The 23,028-nt window shown below is 37.3% G+C and overlaps 1 protein-coding gene across 11 annotated transcripts in view; it reads left to right on the plus strand.

The window, feature by feature from the left end:
* The first annotated feature begins 3,017 nt into the window (after nt 1-3,017).
* Psi (P-element somatic inhibitor) overlaps nt 3,018-23,028 on the plus strand; it is a 146,531-nt gene continuing 126,520 nt past the window's right edge. For 9 of the 11 annotated variants that reach the window (XR_014128785.1, XM_081743371.1, XM_081743417.1 and 6 more), the window contains exons 1-2: nt 3,018-3,175; nt 21,590-21,680. Coding sequence is in view for 10 of the 11 variants with exons in the window: in XM_081743371.1 (XP_081599497.1) it covers nt 3,092-3,175; nt 21,590-21,680 (175 nt within the window). In the remaining variant the exon portion in view is untranslated. The remainder of the gene's footprint in view (nt 3,176-21,589; nt 21,681-23,028) is intronic. The other 2 variants (XM_081743391.1, XM_081743421.1) reach the window with 1 other exon arrangement.

Below are 23,028 nucleotides of genomic sequence, written 5' to 3' on the forward strand. Positions count from 1 at the left end.
TTTGTTCCTCATCCAATTTGTCAAACATGTCTGTGTAATTACTACCTGAGTATCTTGGTTTTCGTTCCATTGCTCGATCCATCTTACTGAAGCTGGGGAGGGGGAATATCACCCCAGGAACGACCAAAATTATGTTTATGTAATGATTTCGATATTTCTCTATTTGTTCTATAGTTAAAAAAATTTCCCTTTTGGAGTGTGCACACAATAGTACCTTATTTTATATTTGTTGCCCACTCGTCACAGCGTTAAAAGTTTATTAAATTTCACTGCCTTTCAGAAGGTTGTGTGGTTTCACTAAGACTATGTATAGAAATGTATGTGCTCACCATGTGTTTCAGCTCGTGGTGTTTCTTTCTTCTGTCAGTAAGCACTATAAGCACGTATTTTACTACTGTTAATAGAAAAAACACTACTGTACTATTTTAGTATGCACTCTACTCACTATCACACAACTCTTTTTTTTTCACTCAAACGCTTTTACTAAGAGAAGCACGTGTTCCTACTATTGTTTACTACGGTTACAATGAAGTGTAATTTGTAGTACGCACTTTTACAACCGCGGGAAAAGGACTTTAGCCTTCCACACGGACACTCACACTTTCACAGTTCGTTCGCACTTTAACTTCCTAGTAAAGTTGCAACGTTGCCGTATTTACTTTTTTCTCCTCCAGATTCCACGTCTTCGTATTAACACTCAAAATTGCACTATAATTCTGTAAAAACCACTATTCCTTGGATGTGGATCATGTTCGTACCCTGGGCTTGGAGTTTGACAGAAGACTTACCTGGGTTGTTCATGTTCAAGACCTGAAGTACCGCTGTCGCCGCTCCATGAACTTACTACGTTTTGTGTCTCATCGTTTGTGGAGTGCTGACCGCGTGATGATGCTGCGTGTATATCGTAGCCTCAACCGCTCCCAATTGGATTATGGCTGTGTTGTATATGGCTCTGCTCGACCTTCCATCCTATGTCATCTGGATTCTGTCCATCATCTTGGCCTTCGCTTGGGGCTTTCCTAACCAACCCTATTCCTAGTCTCTATGTCAAGACTCATGAACCATCTCTTTCTCATCGTGGAGACTGCCTACTCCTGCGCTATTACATTCATATCCGTGCCGTACCTGACCATCTTTCGGTCTTTGCCCTTGAGGCTGGTGCTCCCTATGACAGATATCAAACACGACTTACTGCTCATCCGCCTTTGGCATTCATGCTATAGACCTTGTGGCTTCTCTTGAACTGGGTTTCCTGCAATTTGTCCATTTGGCTTCCTGCACGTTCCTTCGTAGACTGTTCTTCCACCAGTTGTCAGCTTTCATCTAACGCAATTTAAGAAGTCTGTCACCAGCAATCAAAAATTTTGTTAGGAGTTCTCCTTTCTGGATGGTACCGCACTTATGCTGTCTTCTACACAAATGGTTCCAAGCATGAAGATTCTGTTGGCTGTGCCTTCGCCACGGATGATCATAGCGCTGGCTTCAAGCGTCATTCTACTTCCACTGTCTTCACTGCTGAATTGGTTGCTATTTTGGTGACTCTGCATTATATTCGTCGACCCATCTTCGCCATGTTCTCCTGTGCTCTGACTCCAGCAGTGCTTTATGTAGTCTCACTGATGTGTCAACTGTGCACCCTATAGTTCAGCAAATTCTATTCTCCTGTCATTCCTTACGTCTCACAGGTTGCGACGTCGAATTTTGTTGAGTTCCAGACCATGCTGGTATTCCATGAAACGGGCATGCTGACCGTGTCACCAAAGAAGCTGCCCTTACAGGGCCTGAATATCGGTCACCGATTCCCAGTTCCGATCTTCGTCCTGTAAACGACTGTCTTCTCTTTCAGCGCTGGAAGAGAAACTGGGATTAGCATCTTCAGAACAAATTGCAAGCTGTCAAGCCGCGACTTGGTGTTTGGGAAACGAGTTCTAGTCCTTCAAGACTGGAAGAACGACGATTAGCACGCCTGCGTATCAGGCACAGACATATGACCCATGGCTATCTGTTACGTAGGCAGAACCCGCTTTCCTGCACCCATTGTGGTGCATTACTGACCATTTGCCACCTTCTTGTGGAATGTCTTCCTCTTGCTTCTGAGCGAGCCCCCTTGGCTTACCAGATGATATGTCTACATTGCTTGGAAACGATGTTTAGATGACCCAGAAAGTTTTCACATGCTTGCAATATGCGCACGTCCTGACTGATTTGTGAGTACATTTCTCGGTTTCTTTTGATCAATTTATTTCTGATTTAATATACTGTTTCTCTGTGCTTTCATGGTGGTTTTATCCTTGTCATAGCATTTCCTTGCTTTTATCTTCTTTTCTGGATTGCCATATTCATTACTAATTCTGTGCTGCCCCACGTGTGTTCAATTATTGCCAAGGTGCCACGGCAGAAAAGATTAACATGTCATTGTGCACTAATCAGTCCTTGTGTTTGTGTATCGAGTTTGCACCTTTCTTAAATGCTATGAGAATTTAATTCGTAAATGACCTGACACCTTTTACATGCTACATACTTTCTCTGTTAATTTATTATTTCTGCGCAACTATCTATGCTTTTGTTCTTGGGTACTTTCATTTTTTACTACCACAGAAGGGTGCAAAAAACCTCGATGTCGAAGAGCCCACCCAAACCCTTTCAATCTATTAATCAACCAAAAGTAAACCTACACGGAAAATTCACTGCTGGATATGGAAAACAACTGTTACGTCAAATTTATCTCGAAAAGTGTTTCAGTTTACGACATTAAGCATAGCAATTGATTTTTGTATTTATTATTTGCCTTTGCGTTTTAGTTTGCAGTTATATGCATAACAGTTTTAATTGGCTTTTGCATGATTTGCACTGTGTTTCGCTCCGCAATTTGTGCTGTGGCTGCAACCACAGAGCTTTTTCTCTGTGCTGCAACTGAATAATGGATCTAAATGTGGACTGGTACACTTTTCAAACGTATATTAGCTAAAAAATCAATCTTAGTTACTTGCAACACTGAATATCACTGCCTCTACTGGGCAAATTATGAAATACTCATATACACGCGCTCTTAACCGGCGCCATTTTATCTTTCTGTGCTTCATGGTTCACAATGAGTGATTATTCAGCGGTTGCTCCGCCTCAGAATTTTAGTCAAAGTTCAGCTTTTGCTGCTGCTCTACAACGTGCGAGACAGGTAAGAGAAGTGCATGATTCTTTACAATTTTCGAAAAACAATATGCGTAAGAATTGCGGGAACATAACCCAAATGTTTTCTGAAGGTCATATTTCAATGCATTGTCTTTGTGGCATAGTCATTCTTTATAAGTATTATACATGGAAATTTCACTACCGTATGTTTTAGGCATCAGGTTGCAAAGTACATAGAAAATACAACGGAAAAATAGTGTAGAGCAGAATGTGTAGCTTCCAGTTGAAAATACTGTTTTTGTGCGGTTGATAGATTGGATGCCATATTCGCAATGAGGTAATGGAGACTGCATTTTTTTTTCTCTCTCTCTCTCTCTCTCTCTCAAAAGTCGTAGATCTCAACGAGTTGTGTAAGAAAAATTAAATTTATGTATCAGCGTCCGAGACCGGAGTTGCTCTTCTTGATAACAATAGTTACCGTGAGATACCGATGCTCGAGAAAGCTAAGGCATTGGATGCCTTATGTGAGAAAGCACTGTTACATAGTACCTAAGTGGTATACTTTTTGCAGATCAAGAATATAAGGCATACTTCAACAATTTTTTAATGTGTAAAATTGTTAGTTCAAAGGGCTTACAGTATTTATGAAATTTATTGATGTAGGCGCCAAATATGCGAGTCAACACAATCACCTTTAAGGACCGCTTTATTATTATGCAATCGCAAAGAATTTCTAGTAGCTCTCTTTAGTGAATTTTGAATGCGTAGGTCTATATGGATAGGCTATGTACTTAGTGTGGAGTGAAAGTGAATATCGAATTATCAATACTACTAGCCTAGTTTTACTTTCACTGGCCAATGCACTTACCGGTGAATTACGAAATTCCTTTCTGCAAGACTGACTGACAGAAGGTCATCAGGGAGGCCTTAGTGCCACAGAGTAGGTCCAGGATGTAGTGATTAATTTGGCTTAGGGAAGGTTAGTTTAGTGTAGGTTTTGTATTCCTGGACTTACTCTGCCACACTTAACCCACAGGGGGAACTTACGGCTTGTTTCTGCGTGTAAGGGACTAATTTATTTCAATCCACGTAGTTCATTTTAAGTGTAACTCCACTCTCTCTTGCAGCACGTGTGAGCTCATATTTATCTCACTCAATCCTCAACAATGGACCTCGCATAGCATATAGAGTACATAAATAGGACTGAGTGAGGTAAATATTGGCTCACAGCGTTAAGTTCCAAAGTTGGGTGTCAGTTTCCAGCAAAATTTATAAAATTTACAGGGAAGATATGGGTAGTTTGATCGTTTGGGTGCTTGATAATATATAAGGATCTCGAAAAATGTTATATATAAACTGTTACAAACATGGGACTATTCGGCGGGAATATTCTAGAACACAGGTTCTCCGATGTAGGTTAGTAACTGGGTTGGTTTCTGCTGGTTGGTTAGTGCTGCCAAGCGAGCTTCAGCGAGTGAAGGCGGGTTAGAGCGCCGCAGGGCACGTTGTTTTCTGTCGTTATTACAGCTAAGTGGGAAGGGGGACCTGTGTTCTAGATTCTTGCTCTATTCGGCTAGCGGAGGGAACTACTTCGCGCAAGGTAACAGAATAGTTGCATTGTGGGAAACTAACGGGCATTTATATTATCAACATGGCGACAAATATACCAAAACGATGCACAGGATGTGAGCTGACTGTGTTAAATTTAAAAAAAAAAAAAAAAAAATGGAATGAAGTATTTGAGTTTTACGTCCCGCGATTATGCCGGTTAGGCTAAAGGAGACGGTGATGATGAGTAATGATTGAAATGTTGGAATGAAGAAAGTGGGAGGAAACGGGAGAACCGCGAGAAAACTCGCGCACGCGGTGTTTACCACAAAGTTCACTTGGCGGGGGATGGGATCGAACCCGGGACCCCAAGCACCAGAGGTGAACGTTCTACCACAGCCACCGCGGCCCCGTGTTAAATTTCGAGAAGCAATACGTTCATAACAAGCAAAATCTTCTAAAACTATGTGAAGAGCATGAATTAATGAACCTAAGAACAAATTGTGGGAAGTGTGAAAAGGAGGTGACAGCGAAGAAAGTGGAGAAAGTTACGGTTTTCAGTACGGACCGAAGTACTAAGGTAAGTGAAAAAAAAAACTACATTAATTAGTTTAATGGAGGAGGGCTCTAACCCGCCTGCACTCGCCGACGCTCGCTCGGCAGTACTATGTGAATTAAATGGTAAACTTTGTTCGAACGTCCAAGGGCACCTCTGTTGTATATGCAAACCAAACCTCGCCTCTCCCCTACCTCAATATAACGAAAGAAACCCAAAAGGAATTGAAAAATTATGAATTTTAATAGCTTTTTATGAAGATTTTGCTCGGAAAGCATAGAACGGAACGGGAATTCAGGTTCTCCAATCATAACGGACACTAAACTGTTAGTAGTCCCGTGTAGCGTTATTGTTAACTCTCGTCTTTGCTGCGGTGCCGGGTTCAATGCCCATTATTGATACTCGACCGAAAAAGCGTAAAAATTTCTCAGGCCGCCATCCTGAGTAATATTTTTGTTGATTTTCTTATTAGCACCAGGCAGATGCCGGGGGGCGAGGGATACCTAATGAATTTGTCCCAAGCAGGGTCTTTCTTCCTTTTCGATTCTCCGGATAGTGCGATCGCAGACGGACGTCATTCCTCATACATGACAACATTACATAAACATTCTGCAACAAGAAAGGCTTAGTGGGAGGTTATCGGCACTGTCCAACGACGTTCCCAGTTTTGGTCCCCTTACACTGTGATTAACGACTTAAGCTTAAAGAGGTCACTTTCCTTTTTCCCTTTGTTAATGAGATACTTTGTTTCGTGGTACTTCAAGTAAATAGATAGTAATAAGAGTTTTTGGCATATACTATCACACCGGTATTCCTTCTCAGCTGAAAAAATATTCTGTTGAAACCAGGCTGAAAGTGTCGAATAACACCAAGCACTAGGGATTTCCATACTATTTTTTTCTCCGCCAAAACATTTAAGACATCTCATGTTTTACACAAGTGACTAAGATATCAGCTTTTTCTCATCCCCCTGTTCTAGCCGAAAGCTGTCTGACAGTTCGAATTTTCTTGGCAACTCCGAATTTCGGAGAAAATCTTTTCACTACCATGTAGTGAGAGAAGACGACTAATAGGTCAATTTTCTGTACCCCCACTAAGGGTTTTTTTCTTCTTGCGGCCACAATACGTAACTGACTACAATCTACTGAAAGCCCATAAATCTAAATTCTGATCTAAATTGACATTAAGGTTCGATTCCGTATCGTAGATACGTGTTCTTAAAGTATGACGTACGAACCTTAGTTTCACAAAAGCCTTGAAAAGTTAATGGAACTACAGTGGCTCAGTGGTAGGACGCTCAACTCTAGTGCGTGGGGTCCTTGGTTGGATTTCAGCTGTCACCAAGTGAGCTTTATGGTGAGCAAACATTGTATGTTATTATGTTTTGGTGTGTTGGAAGGGGGCTCTCCAGTCTCATTCCATTGTTTCATTCATAAATCTCAGGCTTAGCCATAGGCACTTCCAACAACTAACCAAGAAAGAAAAAATGAACTTTGCGAAGTCCTCTCTAGCTGTAACCCAATAGTGCAGATGGTAATTTTGAGCTTTGCCACTATTCTCGAACTAAAACACACACCTCCATATTTGAATACAAGGTTCCGATAACTCAGTATTGGACGGACAAGTAAAGTAGGCCTAGCACAACAGAAAATTCACTTAGAGGGGGAAGCACAAAAAAATTACGAATATATATATATATATATATATATATATATATATATATATATATATATATATATATATATATATATATATATATATATGTGTGTGTGTGTGTATGTATGTATGTATGTATGTATAGGGGATTGACAAAAAAATCTAAAACGTTTGCAAAAGTGTGAAAATCATACCTAGTATGGTGTGGGGCCTAAAACACCTTGGATCTGACGTGGAATGGACGTATACAGCTCCTGAATCGTGGTGTGTGGAATTTTGTACCAATGTTCCTCCAAAACATGCTCCAGTTCCTTAAGGGATGCTGGTGGAGGGTAATGAGACCGAACACTCCTTTCTACCTCAGACTACAATGGCTCAGTGATCAATCTGGTGATTGTGGGACCCAGGGGAGGTGTGATAGCAGCTGGTCATGCTCCTCAAACCATGATTTCACCGATTTTGCAGCGTGACAGGGTGCCAAATCATTTTGACAGATTCCATTTCAAATCGTCCAGGCAAACCAAAATTGGTACCAATCATAGTCTCAGATTTCATTTATTTTTTATATATGGGATCTCCATGCAATATTATTAGACCCATATTTTCTCTTTTTGCTGAAAAAAATTTTTCTTCGGTGTACAGCCTTCCAAAATGGTTGCCCTCCTCTCGGATTGCTCTAAAAACTGAAAAACATGTCAAATTAAAAGTTTCGTTGTAAAGAAACGAGTGTACTTAATGACATAATCGCAATAGCAGGAAGAGTATAAAGTTGTATGTTTCTGTGGAGAGCCAAAATTCGTCTATTGGTCCAATAGGGATCGCGCAATTCACTCGCAATGTTGCCAACTTTGAAATTTTTGCTAACTTCAAACATTTTTTTTCTGTCCTCACGAGCAATATCAACCATCTGCTTCTAGCATCGAAATCTACTCCATAAGGTCTCTTGAAAATGTAAAGGACTTACGTTTCTGATTATTACATCCCACGTTATAGCATGATGAAAAGCTGAAAATTTCATTAAGACGCCATTTTCTCAAAAACCCCACCTTTTAAAAATCTGAATTTTTTACATGTATTGGAGAAGTACCTAAGTATTTAATATCCGTTAACCGTTCATGCGGCTGCAGCCCCTAACATTCGCAATTAATTACTGAATTTCGATTTTTGTACTTGGAATGTAAATATTTCCTATGGGTATTTAGGTCCTATACACAAGGCGATTTGAAAGGGAGTATGAAAATTTTGAGAGATGAATCCTGACATCAAATCCAGTAGAAAAGTTCCCATAAACATGAGTCGAATTCCGCTTCGTTTTCGAGTTACAGGGTTTCCAACTCGGGATCCAAAATCGGCACGCAACAATGGAATATAAAATATAAATTTCGCGTTAAATCAGAACTATGTGTTATAGATTTGATAAAGTTCAGAAAGTTGATTCGTATCAATATGATTTTTACGTGCGTTGCAAATCGGTTGGCAGTGTTGCCAACTTGGTAGAACTTTGTTTCCAAATGACACTACGTGGTTTTTATTTGATATTTGGTATTCATTAATGATTGTAAACATCACATGATGCACAATTTTCCCCACATCACCACAGTTTTCGAAAAATTACATGTATTTCATTAAAAGGTTTTATCTCGTGCGTTATTGATAGTTTGCAACATTGTGTGTGAAATTCACTTGGTTTGCCATCATTAGTAAAACCAAAATGTCTAATAAAAACTACGTCTGTGTAAGTTGTGGTAATAATAATAATAATAATAATAATAATAATAAAGAGAAGAGATTTTTTTTATTGCAAAACCTCTCGTAACACTACACATCAAATTCGAACTTGTTCAGGAAGTTCTGGTGCAACCACGAAACGGTTTATTACGTGATTCGTTGTCGTGAACATCGTCCTAGTGTTCTCTGGAACCATGAAAACTGTTTTCACTGGTAACATGACATTGTAGTGTACTAGTTAGTGTTTGTATGAATAACAATCGAGATGTCCTGTTACAGTAAGGACCGTATTAAATGTGTTGATTATTCTAAAAGGCATGAGATAATTGTGTACGGAAGGAATTCTTGACAAAAATTTTATCTTGCTGTAAAATGTATTGTGTACAGCGCGTCTGCCAAAACATAGTATTAGGAGAGGATGATTATTTCTGTAAAGGATGCTTTGAATATTTACCGTGAATAACGTGAATGTGTGTGAGATATTGGTGACCACGAAAGGTGTAAATATGAAATTATACATCAACAAAATAAAGAATTTGTTCTTCTGAATGTAGATTTGGAAACCATTAACCAGACAGTTAACATGCTAAACATGGATGTGTCGCCATTAAAACGGCCGTTATCGGTGAAACCTAGACTACAGTGAAGGATTTACCTCTCAAAATTTTTCATACTGCCTTTCAAATCGCCTTGTACAGGACACAAATAATCATCCTCCCCTAATAGCACGTTTGATCAGACACGCTGTACGCAATCCATATATTTTACTGCAAGATAAAATTTTTGTCTAGAATTCTTTCTTCGCACAATCCTCTTATGGCTTTTAGCATAATCAACACATTTAATACAGTCCTTATTGTAATAGGACTTCCCCATTGTTATTCACACAAACACTTAACTAGTGCACTACAATGTCATGCTACCAGTGAAAACAATTTCATGGTTCCAGAGAACAAGGACGACGGTCACGACACCGAATCACACAAACTATCAATAACGCACAAGATAAAACCTTTTACTGAAATACGTGTAAGTTTTCGAAAACTGTGGCGATGGGAAATTGTGCTTCATGTGATGTTTACAACCATTAATGAATACCAAATATCAAATAAAATCCAAGTAGTGTCATTTTGAAACAAAGTTCTACCAAGTTGGCAACACTGCCAACCGATTTGCAGCGCACGTAAAATCATCATATTGATACAAATCAACTTTCTGAACTTTATCAAATCTATAACACACAGTTTCTGATTCAGTGCGAAATATATATTTCATTTTCTATTGTCCTGAGCCGATTTTGGGTCCCGAGTTGGAAACCCTGTAACTCGAAAACGAAGCGGAATTCGACTCATGTTTATGGGAACTTTTCTACTGGATTTGATGTCAGGATTCATCTCTCAAAATTTTCATACACCCTTTCTAATCGCCTTGTGTATGGGACCTAAATGCCCATAGGAAATATTTACATTCCAAGTACAAAAATCGAAATTTCAGTAATTAATTGCGAATGTTAGGGGCTGCAGTCGCATGAACGGTTAACGGAAATTAAATACTTAGATACTTCTCCAATACATGTAAAAATATTCAGATTTTTAAAAGGTGGGGTTTTTGAGAAAATGGCGTCTTAATGAAATTTTCAGCTTTTCATCATGCTATAACGTGGGATGTAATAATCAGAAACGTAAGTCCTTTACATTTTCAAGAGACCTTATGGAGTAGATTTCGATGCTAGAAGCAGATGGTTGATATTGCTCGTGAGGACAGAAAAAATGTTTGAAGTTAGCAAAACTTTCACCAAAGTTGGCAACATTGCGAGTGAATTGCGGGATTCCTATTGGACCAATAGACGAATTTTGGCTCTCCACCGGAACATACAACTTTATAGTCTTCCTGCTATTGCGATTGTTATTAAGTACACTCGTTTCTTTACAACAAAACTTTTAATTTGACATGTTTTTCAGTTTTTAGATCAATCCGAGAGGAGGGCAACCATTTTGGAAGGCTGTATATCGAAGAAAAAATTTTTTTCAGCAAAAAGAAAAAAATATGGGTCTCATAATTTTGTATGTAGTTTCTTATGTTAAAAAATAAACTAAATCTGAGACAGTCGTGTGGACCACCCTGGACGATTTGAAATGGAATCACTCTTTTGGTAAATACCATCACCATCAGGGAACAATATTTAGGTCATGGGTAAGAACCTTGTCTCCCAAAATGGCCTCATACGCCTTAGCATTGATCATTACATGCAGGGCTATGATGGCACCTGTAGAAAACCACGATATCACTGCCCATACTGTAACAGAACCACCCCCATGCTTTACAGTTGGGAGCAGACAGTCTGTATCATAGGCCTGCGACGGTGTTCTCCGTACGTAAACACGACCGGTTGTTGGAACCAAGGTGAAGGTTGATTCATCGGACCACATTACGTGTTTCCACTGCTCATGAATCCACGCCTTGTGGTCCTTGCACCACTCGATACGCCTCTTCGTATTTACTGCTGTGACCAGGGGTTTGGCGATAGCGGCCCTGTCCTAAATTTTCATTTTATAAAGTTCCCGTCGCATTGTTTTCGACATTGGACACAGTGCCTTTCGATAGCCCAACAATGTTCGCCACTGTTGCCATTGAAGCTCCAACCAGACGGTCACCAACGATCATGCCTCTTTGGAAGTCTGTCAGGTCGCCCATTTTACCGCACCACTTTCACACCACGACACTCACAGGTGAACTGGTTACTGCTGACGAAAAGTCCACATGACACATTGGAAGAAAGAAAGAAAAAAAAGAAAAAAAAAAAAGGCAGCCGCGACACGTGTTGTACAGTGGAGGGCCAAACTTATGTGTTCTGTATGAAGTGTTTTTAATTTTTTTGTCTAGCCCCTGTATATACATGGTGGCCCAAAAGTAGCTATACAGTACCATACTGATCAGCTCATTGCATTTTATATCGTTTCTTATTGTTATCCTTCAGGTAGACTTAGTTTATTATTTGATCTTAATGTCTTTTTACTTACATCTTAAGGCGGAAGAGCCGAAGCAAATAAACCCATGAACTAGAATGTTATACTTGATCAATGCAGGGGTGTATACCTACTTCTCTTTATATATAAAATATGTATGTATATACGAAGATAAACTGGAACGTGTATTATTAAATTTATCCACAAGGTTACAAAGCCCGCACCACCTATAACCCGACGCTGTAGATGTTCTTCACACACTTTCTAATCAAAGATTATACCACCATATTTTATTCACGCTTACAAATAAAATTGCAAAACACATTTTCCGCAAATAAGGGGGCCCAAACTCCTCCTAAATATGACAGTAAAATATGCAATGCTGCTTACCACAATTTAAAAATGCAGTAGCAACAATTTCCTGCATATGTGACTTTAATTTTTGAAATATTGTTTCACGTGAAGCTAATAAAAATTTACCTCCTTAACCTGCCGATAACAACGAAAATGTAATGTCCCGGATAACTTCAATTTTGCCCCCATTTATGGCAATCTGTTGTATAACTTCCAACAAAATTAAATTTTTATCACACGATAAACTTATAATACGGAGTTACATGTGAACACACAGTACTTCACCTTAGCAAGCCGACCTAACAAGAGATCCGTATTACACGCCATCTGTTGATCACAACTAACGCTGTCGCAGAAAATATATAAACAAGATCACCGAATAAGAATAAACTAGAACATGTGTTGTATGGTTTAACCAGAAGAATGGATCATGTTGTTACATTAAGATCAGGGTTTGCTCAAGTGGGCCCAGCCCGAAAAAAACCCACCGGGTTTTTTCGGGTTGGATCCACCTGAAAAAGACCACTTTAAAATCCACCTGGGGTTTTGAGCTTTTTGTTAATGTATTATTGGTACAACTAAGGTGATCACATTGAAAGTTATTTTCATCAGATTTTACTTTCCTTGGGAGAATCATTTGCTTTCACGTTAAGGTATACAACAACATTCAACATAAGACCTTTATAAAGTTCCGAATGCACTGAATGAATTAAAAGAAAAAAAGCTTAGCCTGGGATAGTTATAGAACAAATTAATGTATGGATTATTCTTATAACCTATTCGAAGTAAAATATGCAGTTTTGTACTTTAGAAAATACTTTCCGCAAATAGTGTTCTCGTGGTCTCTGCTACACCAAGGGACGTTATCACTCAAACCTTTGACGGGTTTAAGGCCATAGGTGCCGGTACTAATAGTAAATATATAAATACATTAATAAAACTATTAGTATTATTTCTTACGTTAGATGTAAAACACAAGTATTCTTCAGTAAAATTTGGTTTTCCAACAGCTGTTTAGTTCAGTCATTTGATGCTACTCTACAAATAAGCATTCTGTAGTCATCACTAGCAATAGTGAAAAATTTCTCAAATTTAAGAACCTTAATGCTCGGAGTTCCGAAGACTAGGTAACGCTTACTATTTCAAGTGCTGAATTCAAATTTCCGTACTAGTAGAAGTTTCGATTTTCAGTAAAGAAACCTGTATTTTCGGGGGGGAAAAAAATCTGCCTGATGAAAGAAGCGCTCGTGAAATTCCCGCAATTGAACGCAGAAGCATCGGAAATGAATACTTTAACAATAAAACTATTTGTTTTACGCTGGAAGATATTTAATTTCATTTGACATTTTGAAACAATTACTTTATAAAATATAAATTATATCTTTGTTAATTGTTTTAAATTAATTTTCAGGAAAGAACTGTCTTGCAACAAGTGCTCGGCAAATTCCCGTAATTGAACACACAAATTATCGGAAGTGAACTTCAACAGTAAAGCCATTTATTTTACGCTGGGAGATGTTTATTTCATATAAGACATTTTGAAATATTTATTTTATACAACATGAATTGTATCTTTGTTTTAAATTAATAGACCCATTTTGGTATTCATATTTGGGGAACGTCAGTCATGCTTCTGGATGACTTCGTCTACATTTGTTCGTTTGTCTGCCAAGCTCCTTCATGGCTACTAAGCGGTTAGTGTACGCGTCTTCGGCGTGGGCGACCCGGGTTCGATTCCCGGCGGGAGCTCATATGGTTCAGATTACGTTATTCAGTAGGTTCCGTCTCATATAGCCTCGCTGCTGAAAGGGACGTAGCAGGAGACGCTCTAAGTTTCTTGTATATATATTTTGGCGGCATACCAACGTAAAATTTCAAAATGGCAATTTTTTAAAATAGCAAATAGCCACGCTACAAAGCGCAATTTTTAGTCTTTTAAGTTGAAATTTTGACTGTGGAAGCACGAGATATGCTAAATTTGCTGTATAGATTTTATCGGCGATCCAATGTAAAATTTCAAAATGGCGGCCACTTTTCCAAAACAGCAGTGAATAGAAAATTGTTGCAAGTTGTGACAATGACAATCTTGGAATATAAATCACATTTTAACACTTTTACTCCAAAGACGTTGAAATATATATTTTTTTTTTTTTAATGTTAAACCCGAAAAAAAAAAACCATATGGGCCCAGGTGGGTTGGGCGTTTTCAAAAAAGCCCGGATTTTTTCAAACCCTGATTGGGATGCGACTACAGAGCCATTTCCGATAAACTGGAAAGTACACATAAGTGACGAAAATTAAGAGCTTTAAGAAACACATCGTGGAAATAAAAATTAGATAATTTCCGAATTGGTATAAGATTAAGGACCAACATATTGAAAATAATTACAGGTGTTTTGACAAACATTACATTATTGTAAAAGAACTCGCACATAATGTGAATACAGAATCGCAACAAATTAATATCCTGCGTACGACATGGAGAGAGAACGTAAAATTTGTAAAATTGCAACTAGTTCAGCAATGAATATTGAAAAGGTGTGTAATTTAAAACAGTAAGTACAAGTAGTTTTTAAAAAGGCACGTCTGATGACAATCAGTTTATTTGGAACGAACTGTGCTTTAGAAAGAATAAAGCTGACTGTTTCACATGCAGCAAGTACTGAAGCATTCAGAAGAATAATGAGTAACAAGTTTCTGCCTTTCCATTTATTTTTATATTTTTCTTAGGAAACTGCCAATGCAAAACATAAATTACACGAAAAAGTCACTTTACCTTCCAAAAAAGTAACTTTTAGTGACAAATTTGAAAAAAATAACTTTTAGTAAAAAAAAAAAAAAAAAAAAAAAAGTGACTCGCTATGAGCCCTGCAGGTGCACCTTTTCCAGATGCCAGAAAAACTACAATGATCAATCAAAACAGTCGCACTTTGCAACACTTTTTCCCATTGCTCAGCTAGCTAACGACTTCCTTGGCAGATGTCTACGTTGCGAAGGAGTTATCCGTACACGCACCGTCCTATCATCAGAAAAGATCTTTCTCCCAAGATGTATTCGAGACGTCGGTATAAATGGTAGTCAGTGGGAAGGATATCGGAAAATATAAGGTTAATGAAGGGTTTCACATTTTTGGATAACCTGCACTGTCCTTTGCGTGACGTGGGTGAGCAGTGTCGTGCACTGATCACCTATTGGTGATTGCTTGCGGTCCATTTCGTGGAGTTCAGCAATATAACGAACCAAGATGATTTCACCTCGCCTGAGAAAGACGGCGGATCGCTCCTACCATAGACCACCATACCAATCGTTCCAAATAAACTGATTGTCATCAGACGTGCGTTTTTAAAAACTACTTGTACTTACTGTTTTAAATTACACACCTTTTCTTCAATATTCATTACTGAACTAGTTGCAATTTTACAAATTTTACGTTTTCTCTCCATGTCGTACGCATGATATTAATTTGTTGCGATTCTGTATTCTGAGTAGCCTCTTTGATGTGCAAAGTAAACATCCTTTCGTCCAGCAAATTCTATCATGTAATACAGTACAACGCTGCTAGGTTCCAATCCAAGTTGGCATAGCTAGTAAGGAAGTGGCAAACTGTGCAGCGCAAGTTGCTGCGCATGAAAGAAGTGAACTTAATCTTCAGATAGCCAGCATGGATCTGCGTTCATATTCACTGCTCAGTTGCATCAGGTATGGTAGCTCAAACGGGTCCACGTTGTCAGCAATAAATTACATTTACTCAAGCGTGCACTTGTGGTTTATCATCATGCTCATCGTCGAGCTGACTTTCTCCTACCAACAGACTTACCAACACTGCTTGATGATGGCGGCCGTACATCTATAAATGATTTTCTTCGTCACTTCCACATCCCACTCCTGCATTATGATTGTGCTAATGTTTATACTTAAATAATTTATCCTTGTCTCCTCTTATGTATACCGTACCTATTGTCACTCGATGCATATTTCGTTTCCAGTTTAATTGGCAATCAACTAATATTTAACTCAATCATTCATACTAAGTCGGGCCTTACTTTACCCTTGTCGCGTTTACATATTTTCTACCTTAGTTGTTTTTTTATAGTGACGAGCATAACGTACCCACTCCAATCTTATTCTTGCCCAATCCAAATTTTACATAGTCATATTTGCACTGAAAGTGCAAGTGGGTTTATTGTAGTATTTTATTCAATTATTAAATGTTTACTTGCAGAATAAACTTTCAAGGAATATTATATAAGCTTTAACTTTTGTAATCTGTTATATGCACTGTAAAACCTCAATTTTGATTCCAGTCAGTACTCATGGTAATCTCGGAAGAGATGCTTATATGCAATAAGATGCATAGTAATTACATAGTAAAGTTTCTTCATTCAAGTGATTTTTATCAAGTTTGAAATTCCTGCGAAATTGCGTGGGGGTGCGCAGTCATACAGTATATGACCATCTCTGCCAGCGATACTTTTTACACAAGCTGCTAGGTTTATAAATTCAGAGTAATCGAAAATAAATCGAAGAAACAGATCTTAACCTTGCAACTATCAACATTTTTGCAACAAGTAAATTGTGATGGTTGACCACCAGTATCTCGAACTTCAACAATAAGTCACTGTGTCTAGCTCTTTTGTCACTTAATCTCAGCGACAAAATGGAAACCATAGGTATGAGCGGCCTGCACAGTAAATAGTACTTTGTAGTAACAACGTAGCAAAGCTCCCATAATATGTATAAATGTATTAGTTTACAGTAACTCCGAAATCCATACTCAAATATCAATTAGTTTCGCCGTTAGCTATGTTTAAACAATGGAAGTAACCCAGGCTGTTAACTACAGAAGTAACCAAGCTATTTATTTTTTAGAAAATTTACTACAGGGTTCCTACTTATCAGGGAAAATGGTGCAGGTCAGGAAGTTTTATAAAATATATTTTTTGTAACATTATTTGTACACCAATTCCAGCTTAGCCAACTATTAATGGTCAGTATGAAACGATGCTCAGATTTTTATGGGTGGTAAAGTGGAATGTACGTATGAGCAATTGATCATTGTTTGTTTCTATGGAATAAATGTTCTCATATAAATATTCTCAGTTATTCCTATTTGTCAACGTCATCCGGCACCTGTCATTAAAGTCAGGGAATTTCCTGTTAAAGGTCAAGAAAGGTCAGGGAAATAATTTCTCCAGATCAGTGGGAAGCCTGTACTATTTGGAAACTGATTGAAGGAAATTTATATTCAGAAAGTTTTTTTTTTCCCATCTGTTTTTGTAGTGGTTTTCATGAAACGATATGCTAATTATCGAATTAAGCACTCCACTTAGATGTTAAGTACGGACTGTTCGATTTCTAAATTAAAAATACTCCCTTTCGATTGATCTTATCCCTCGTACATCTGATTACATTTATTTTAACTGTCTGCCTTACATCCAAAACAGTTTTAATATCGTAGTTGAGAAACATAATTAAGCAACACAGTAAGGTTAGGGGACTTGAACATAAATTTACGAAGTGTGTATATTTATGGCAGCCAGAAATAAACTCTTACGGATTTGATGTTCAGTGTCATTTCAACATCCTCGTGGTGAGACTGAATGGGTAACTAGTTGACTTAGTCAAGTATGCCGGTCACGAACAACACGTTGTCAGTTTTCATAAAGGAATTTTGAGTTCTATGTAATTACACATGAAGTCACTTTAAAATAGATCCTCCTTAAGAATGAACAGTGATGAGGAAACAGCAGTGAATAAAGGATTGGAACTCGGCACTAAGCCCATCCCGATTTTTTAAATTCAGTGAATAACTTAAACAATGAAGAATATAAAAATATGGAAAGTAAACTAATATCTGCAATACGCTATTAAATAAACTAAGTTCCCAAACTATTCTTAAAGAGCAGGAATTTGGGTGTACAGTTTGACGTTATACATGTTGAGATTTCAAATTTGTACACTATATGGAGGATCTTGAAAACAATTAGTTCACATATCTTCTAGATACTATCTAGCTCACTTTCTACATTTTTATATTCTTCATTGTTTTGTTATTCAATAAAATTCCAAAACAGGTCCTTGGTTCGATCGCAGCTCGCACCAAGAAACTTTGTAGTTCACAATGTGCGTGCGTTTTCTCGGGGTTCTCCCGTTTCCTCCCACTATTCATTCCACCATTTCATTCATTTCTCATCACTACTGTCTTATTTGGCGTAACCGGCACAGCCGTTGGACGTAAGACAATTTCATTTCAAATTTCAAAATGTGGGGATTAGCTTAGGCAAGAGCCTTAAGAGTAGCATTTCTACAGCACATAATGAACGGTAGGGCAACCATAAAGCATAAAAAGCAGTAAAAGCATTATGAAAAAGACCACTTTACATATCCAAATTCGCTAATCTTGTAAGCATAGTTTACGGAAATAAAGCATAAAGCTTGATGCTTTTTGTTCCAGAACCCTGTGTATGTGTACAATAAAGGAAAATAAGTTAATATATCTTGTGACAAAGAAAAAATTATCAATAAATCCGCAAACAATGGAAGTCAATTGCCAATTAATTGTCTTTATGCGGAAAATTTTAAATTCCTCTTCGCACCTTCCGCTTAGAAAGATTTTTTGTTGCCTCACTTTGTGTTAAAAGATAGAAAAGACGGACTGTGCTTATTCCAAGATGCCAAAATCAAAAGTATATGCATCTCAGAGTAAAAGAATTCCCAACTGATCATTTCAAAGTAGTAATCTACTTTGTACTAGTTGTTCTCAATTCATTAAATATGAGAAGTCTACTGAGCAGTTACATGTTTCTTCGAAACACCGTTTACGAAAAACTGCACAAAATGAGGGTGAAGCAGGATTAGCGGCAAGAGTTTGGCCACCATTCTTTCTCAACTGTTGCAGCGCATGTTGTTAAAAATGAAGTATAATTCAAGGGACGGAATATTAAGGCATAATTTAGGAAAAGGGCAAATAAAGCATAAAGTTGGTTGCCCTAATAAACAGCAATGAAAATTGTACAAATGAAAACTGAAAAATCTGGTCAATTCATCACGGTAATCAATTAGGACAAAATCATATCCTTCTAGTGCCTGATCGTTTTGGAGACTGGATAGTTTACTTTTGAAACTAATTTAGGGTGACCAGATTCTGACAAGCAAAAGGTAGGACATAAATATAATAGTATATGATAGTTTATTGCGTCGGCAGTACGCATGTGCTTCTTTTATTTAGCGTTAATCTTAAGTTAATCACTCATTTTCATTACAAAGGAAATCACTGACGAAAAGTATTCAAGGAATTCAACACAACTGTAAATGTTTTGATGAATGACCGTGGTTTACTTTTATGAACGTACAGTGAAACTTCGTTTAGGACTAAATATATGTATTTAGCCTTACAGGAAGTTTCACTGTATGTTCATAAAAGTAAACCACTGTTTGTCATTCAAAACATTTAGAGTTGTATATGTATATATTTATTTTACCGATATTCGGACCGTGGGATTATTTTATGCAATAAGAGGAAATTTAGACCGACATGAGGGAACTTACTTATCTTGTTAGCATCAGTCATAACTTGAGGTAGAAATCTTTCCTACTTTACCGATATCTCAACAAGGCCTTCTCAGCAAATACAATGTATTGCAAAACAATGGTTTGTTGATTCTCCTTTCCTAATCTTTCGAGGAGTTATAAAACACAGCGGTTTATCATTCAGAAGAAGAGTACCTGTAACTCAAAATGTTGTCAATAGAGTGAAACGTTAGAATATTGCAAATAAGTTGCTGTAACTCAGAACATGTCGCAGGGCATTTTAAGGACATGATTTTCTAGGCCTCTTCGCAACACGCAGGACAACTCTTTAAAAATCAGTCCCGTACTCCGAAAATCAGTACATCTGGTCACCCTAAATTAATTTCAAACTAGTGTAAATTTTTCATTTCTGTCCGTTTCAGAATTAGAACTTCCTGCGCGTTATCCTCCATTTGCTTTGATAACTTAAGCTTAAACGTAGTTGTCCTACATTGAGTTTTTATTATACCCAAGTAGAGTATTCCTTAGTGGATTTCCTCCGTTATTCAAAATAATGATCACGGACCTAATCTTTCAGTTTAACGTCCCATGATTATACCCATTAGGTCAATGGAGGCGGATGATTAAGGTAAGTGAATGATGAAGTGGTGAAATGAGAATGGGAGGAAACGGGAGTACCCCGAGAAAACGGACACGATGTTGTCCACCACAAGCTTAGCTTGGGATTGAAACAGGAACCCCACATTCCAGAGGTAAGCATTCTACCACTGAGCCACCGTGCCCCCTACGGAACTAATAATTATCTGAAAAACTTACATCTATTGCAAGTAAGGGTTTATTCTAATTTATTTTTTGATAACTGAGACGTTAGCGATTATTCTGTATATTGAGTAACTTTTCACCTACGGTAGGTTATGGGCATATATGTTTCAAGTAAATAAATAATAGTCGCTCTTCGGTTCATAATAACCCAAATTCACAGTGATTTTTGCGTATTGAATGTTGTTTTGTGTTTTTACCTCCGATATACAGGAATATCTGTTTTACTCTGTACGTTCTTCAGTCTTAAGAGAATACCGTGATGTACCTAGCAATTGTCATGGCCACTTCTTTCCATTTAGAGCCGTATTATGCTATGTACTAAATACAGATGTAATGAATTAATTATATATGAAACACCTTTACTTCTCATCGTAGATTGCCAGTGTAAGTTTTTTTTCTCTTTTGTTTGTAATGAAATTGAACCATTAAACTACCTCTTTAATATGAGCTTAAATTGAACCTGTTCTGTACTTAATGCATTTTCGAATAGGTTATATTTAAACTCTGATTAGAGTTCGGAATATCGTCTGTAATGGCTGCTATGGAGATAATTTCCACACGATGTGTTTAAATCTAAAACCAAGAATGGCATGTCTGCAATTGTTTGTAGATATACAGACCGTCTTTATTACACCAAAAATGAAATCAGAAGAGCTTGTTTCTCCTTCTCTAGGAAGTTTGTCAGTTGAACGATTTTTGGTAATTTAATGAATTTTTTTCGTTTATCGTAAGATTGTCATGGCGTGGAATCATCTGCAATGTTGTAAAATAGTAATTCTTTGTTTAAATCTGATCGTTAATACAGTTGAGACAAGAAAGCGTCTTCCCAGTCTCACTTTGGTTTCGCAGGGTTTCAACTCATTTTTAATGTTTCGTTTTACCACATCCTGTCTTGAGAATCACCTACTAGTAACGGTGGACTAATTCCAACATTTCCTTTCTGAATTTGAAATAATCAGTTTTTATAGACCTTCCACATTTCGCATCAATCATTTCCTGTAGGCATAAGTACGTTTTGCTGTGTTCGAAATTCAGAAGCACGTTGTGATCTACCACTTACGGGCTACCGAAAGCATGAGCTGTTACCGTTAATGTAACCGCTGCCAAATTCTAAATCTACTCATCTATAGTTTGATCTTCGTCTTCTAAGGCATACTAGAAGGGCTTCAAAGACGTAAGGGTATGTCATTCTTCGAGCAAAAGTAGTTATATCTACTGATTGTTTTACACGACTTAATTTTAGATACACATCGAAACATTTTTTGGCTAGTGTTTATTCTTACTGTTGTTGTTATTTCAGATTGCTGCTAAAATAAACCCCGGTGGTGCTACTGGAGATAGTGCTGGTCAAAAACGTCCTTTGGAAGACGGGTCAGGTATGGATTGGACAGGTAATTTGATATTGGCCAAGCCTCCATGTTTGTAACGGTTTCCTAAAACTTGGGCTCAGTAATTTTCAACTGGTCCTTGTTCGTAATGTATATTATCAGATAAAAGTGACAATTTGACAGCGTTAGCTTGTGAATTCGAATTTTCATATTAGATACATATTTACTTCGGATTGTTGGTTGATTATAGTTAGAAAATTTGTTTCGCTATTACATATTCTTGGAAGGATAAACTAAATTTTAGGGAGTTGCCTTGAAAGTATCGTTCTCAGAATAAAATAAGTTTAAGCAATAAGCAGAAGACAGAATTTCTGCTAGTTTTTGTATTTCTGCACCGATATTCGTTCATTTTCAATTTAAAGAATATCAGGTATAGTAGTTTTATATAGTAGAAACAAGGTAATTAGAATAAGAATTTTTTTGATTTACTGCATTTTGATGCTTACCTGCTACTGACTCTGTGCGTTAAAACTTAATTTTAAAATTGGTTCTGCTGGACAACTTTAAAAGGAAGACTTAAATCTTTCTCCTTAAAGCTCTTGCGTTATTCATTTTTCTAGTGTCGTTATTGTTTTATACCGCCAACACCAAATATCATTTTCCCGGATTCGATTTCCGATATCAGTCTTGAAAATTTAACATTACGGTGGTTCTGATTCCACTTCAAAGTGCACGTCCCGTCCTCATTCTATATACTCCCGGTGCTGAAAAGGGACTGTTTATAAACTCTAACCATCCGACCAAATATTTTATTAATGTGGATGTGTGTGCTTGTATTGGGGATAGTATAGGGATTCTTAGCAGTATGTATTTTGATATTAGTACAAGTGGGTGAAAACAACTTCGTTAATTGTGGTGTTGAAAGTAAACTTTTTTTTTTTTTAATTTTAAATTGGCAGTCACCAACAGAAATTGGTATATGTACACTCATGTCCAAAATTATTGTCGCATGTGTATAAATGATGATGTAGGAATATAATTTGATAACGAAATCGCCCGGTATTTCTTATAATGTCAGTATATGTATAATCGGCAAAGACATGTATGTGGAAAATATGTCAAAAGAGCAGTAAATAAGAACAATGAAACGAAAATAAAACTTTCTTGTCCGTTTAGCAACATTTTATTTTACTCATTCTAATTTTTGTATTTATAATTCTTTCCCTACGAAATTTACCACAAATACAAATTTCCCGTTTGTACACATAGTATCAGTATTAAAACTACCCTGAAAAATCTTTATCAATTATATTCTTACAAGAAGACAATTATAGATATGCGACAATCATTTTTGTCATGAGTGTACCTCACTCGTTTCTTGCTAATAACTTTAGAACAAAGTGATTAATTG

The sequence above is a fragment of the Thermobia domestica genome, chromosome 2 (genome assembly GCF_964235325.1).
Source record: "Thermobia domestica chromosome 2, izTheDome1.hap1.1, whole genome shotgun sequence".
NCBI classification, from domain to species: domain Eukaryota; kingdom Metazoa; phylum Arthropoda; class Insecta; order Zygentoma; family Lepismatidae; genus Thermobia; species Thermobia domestica.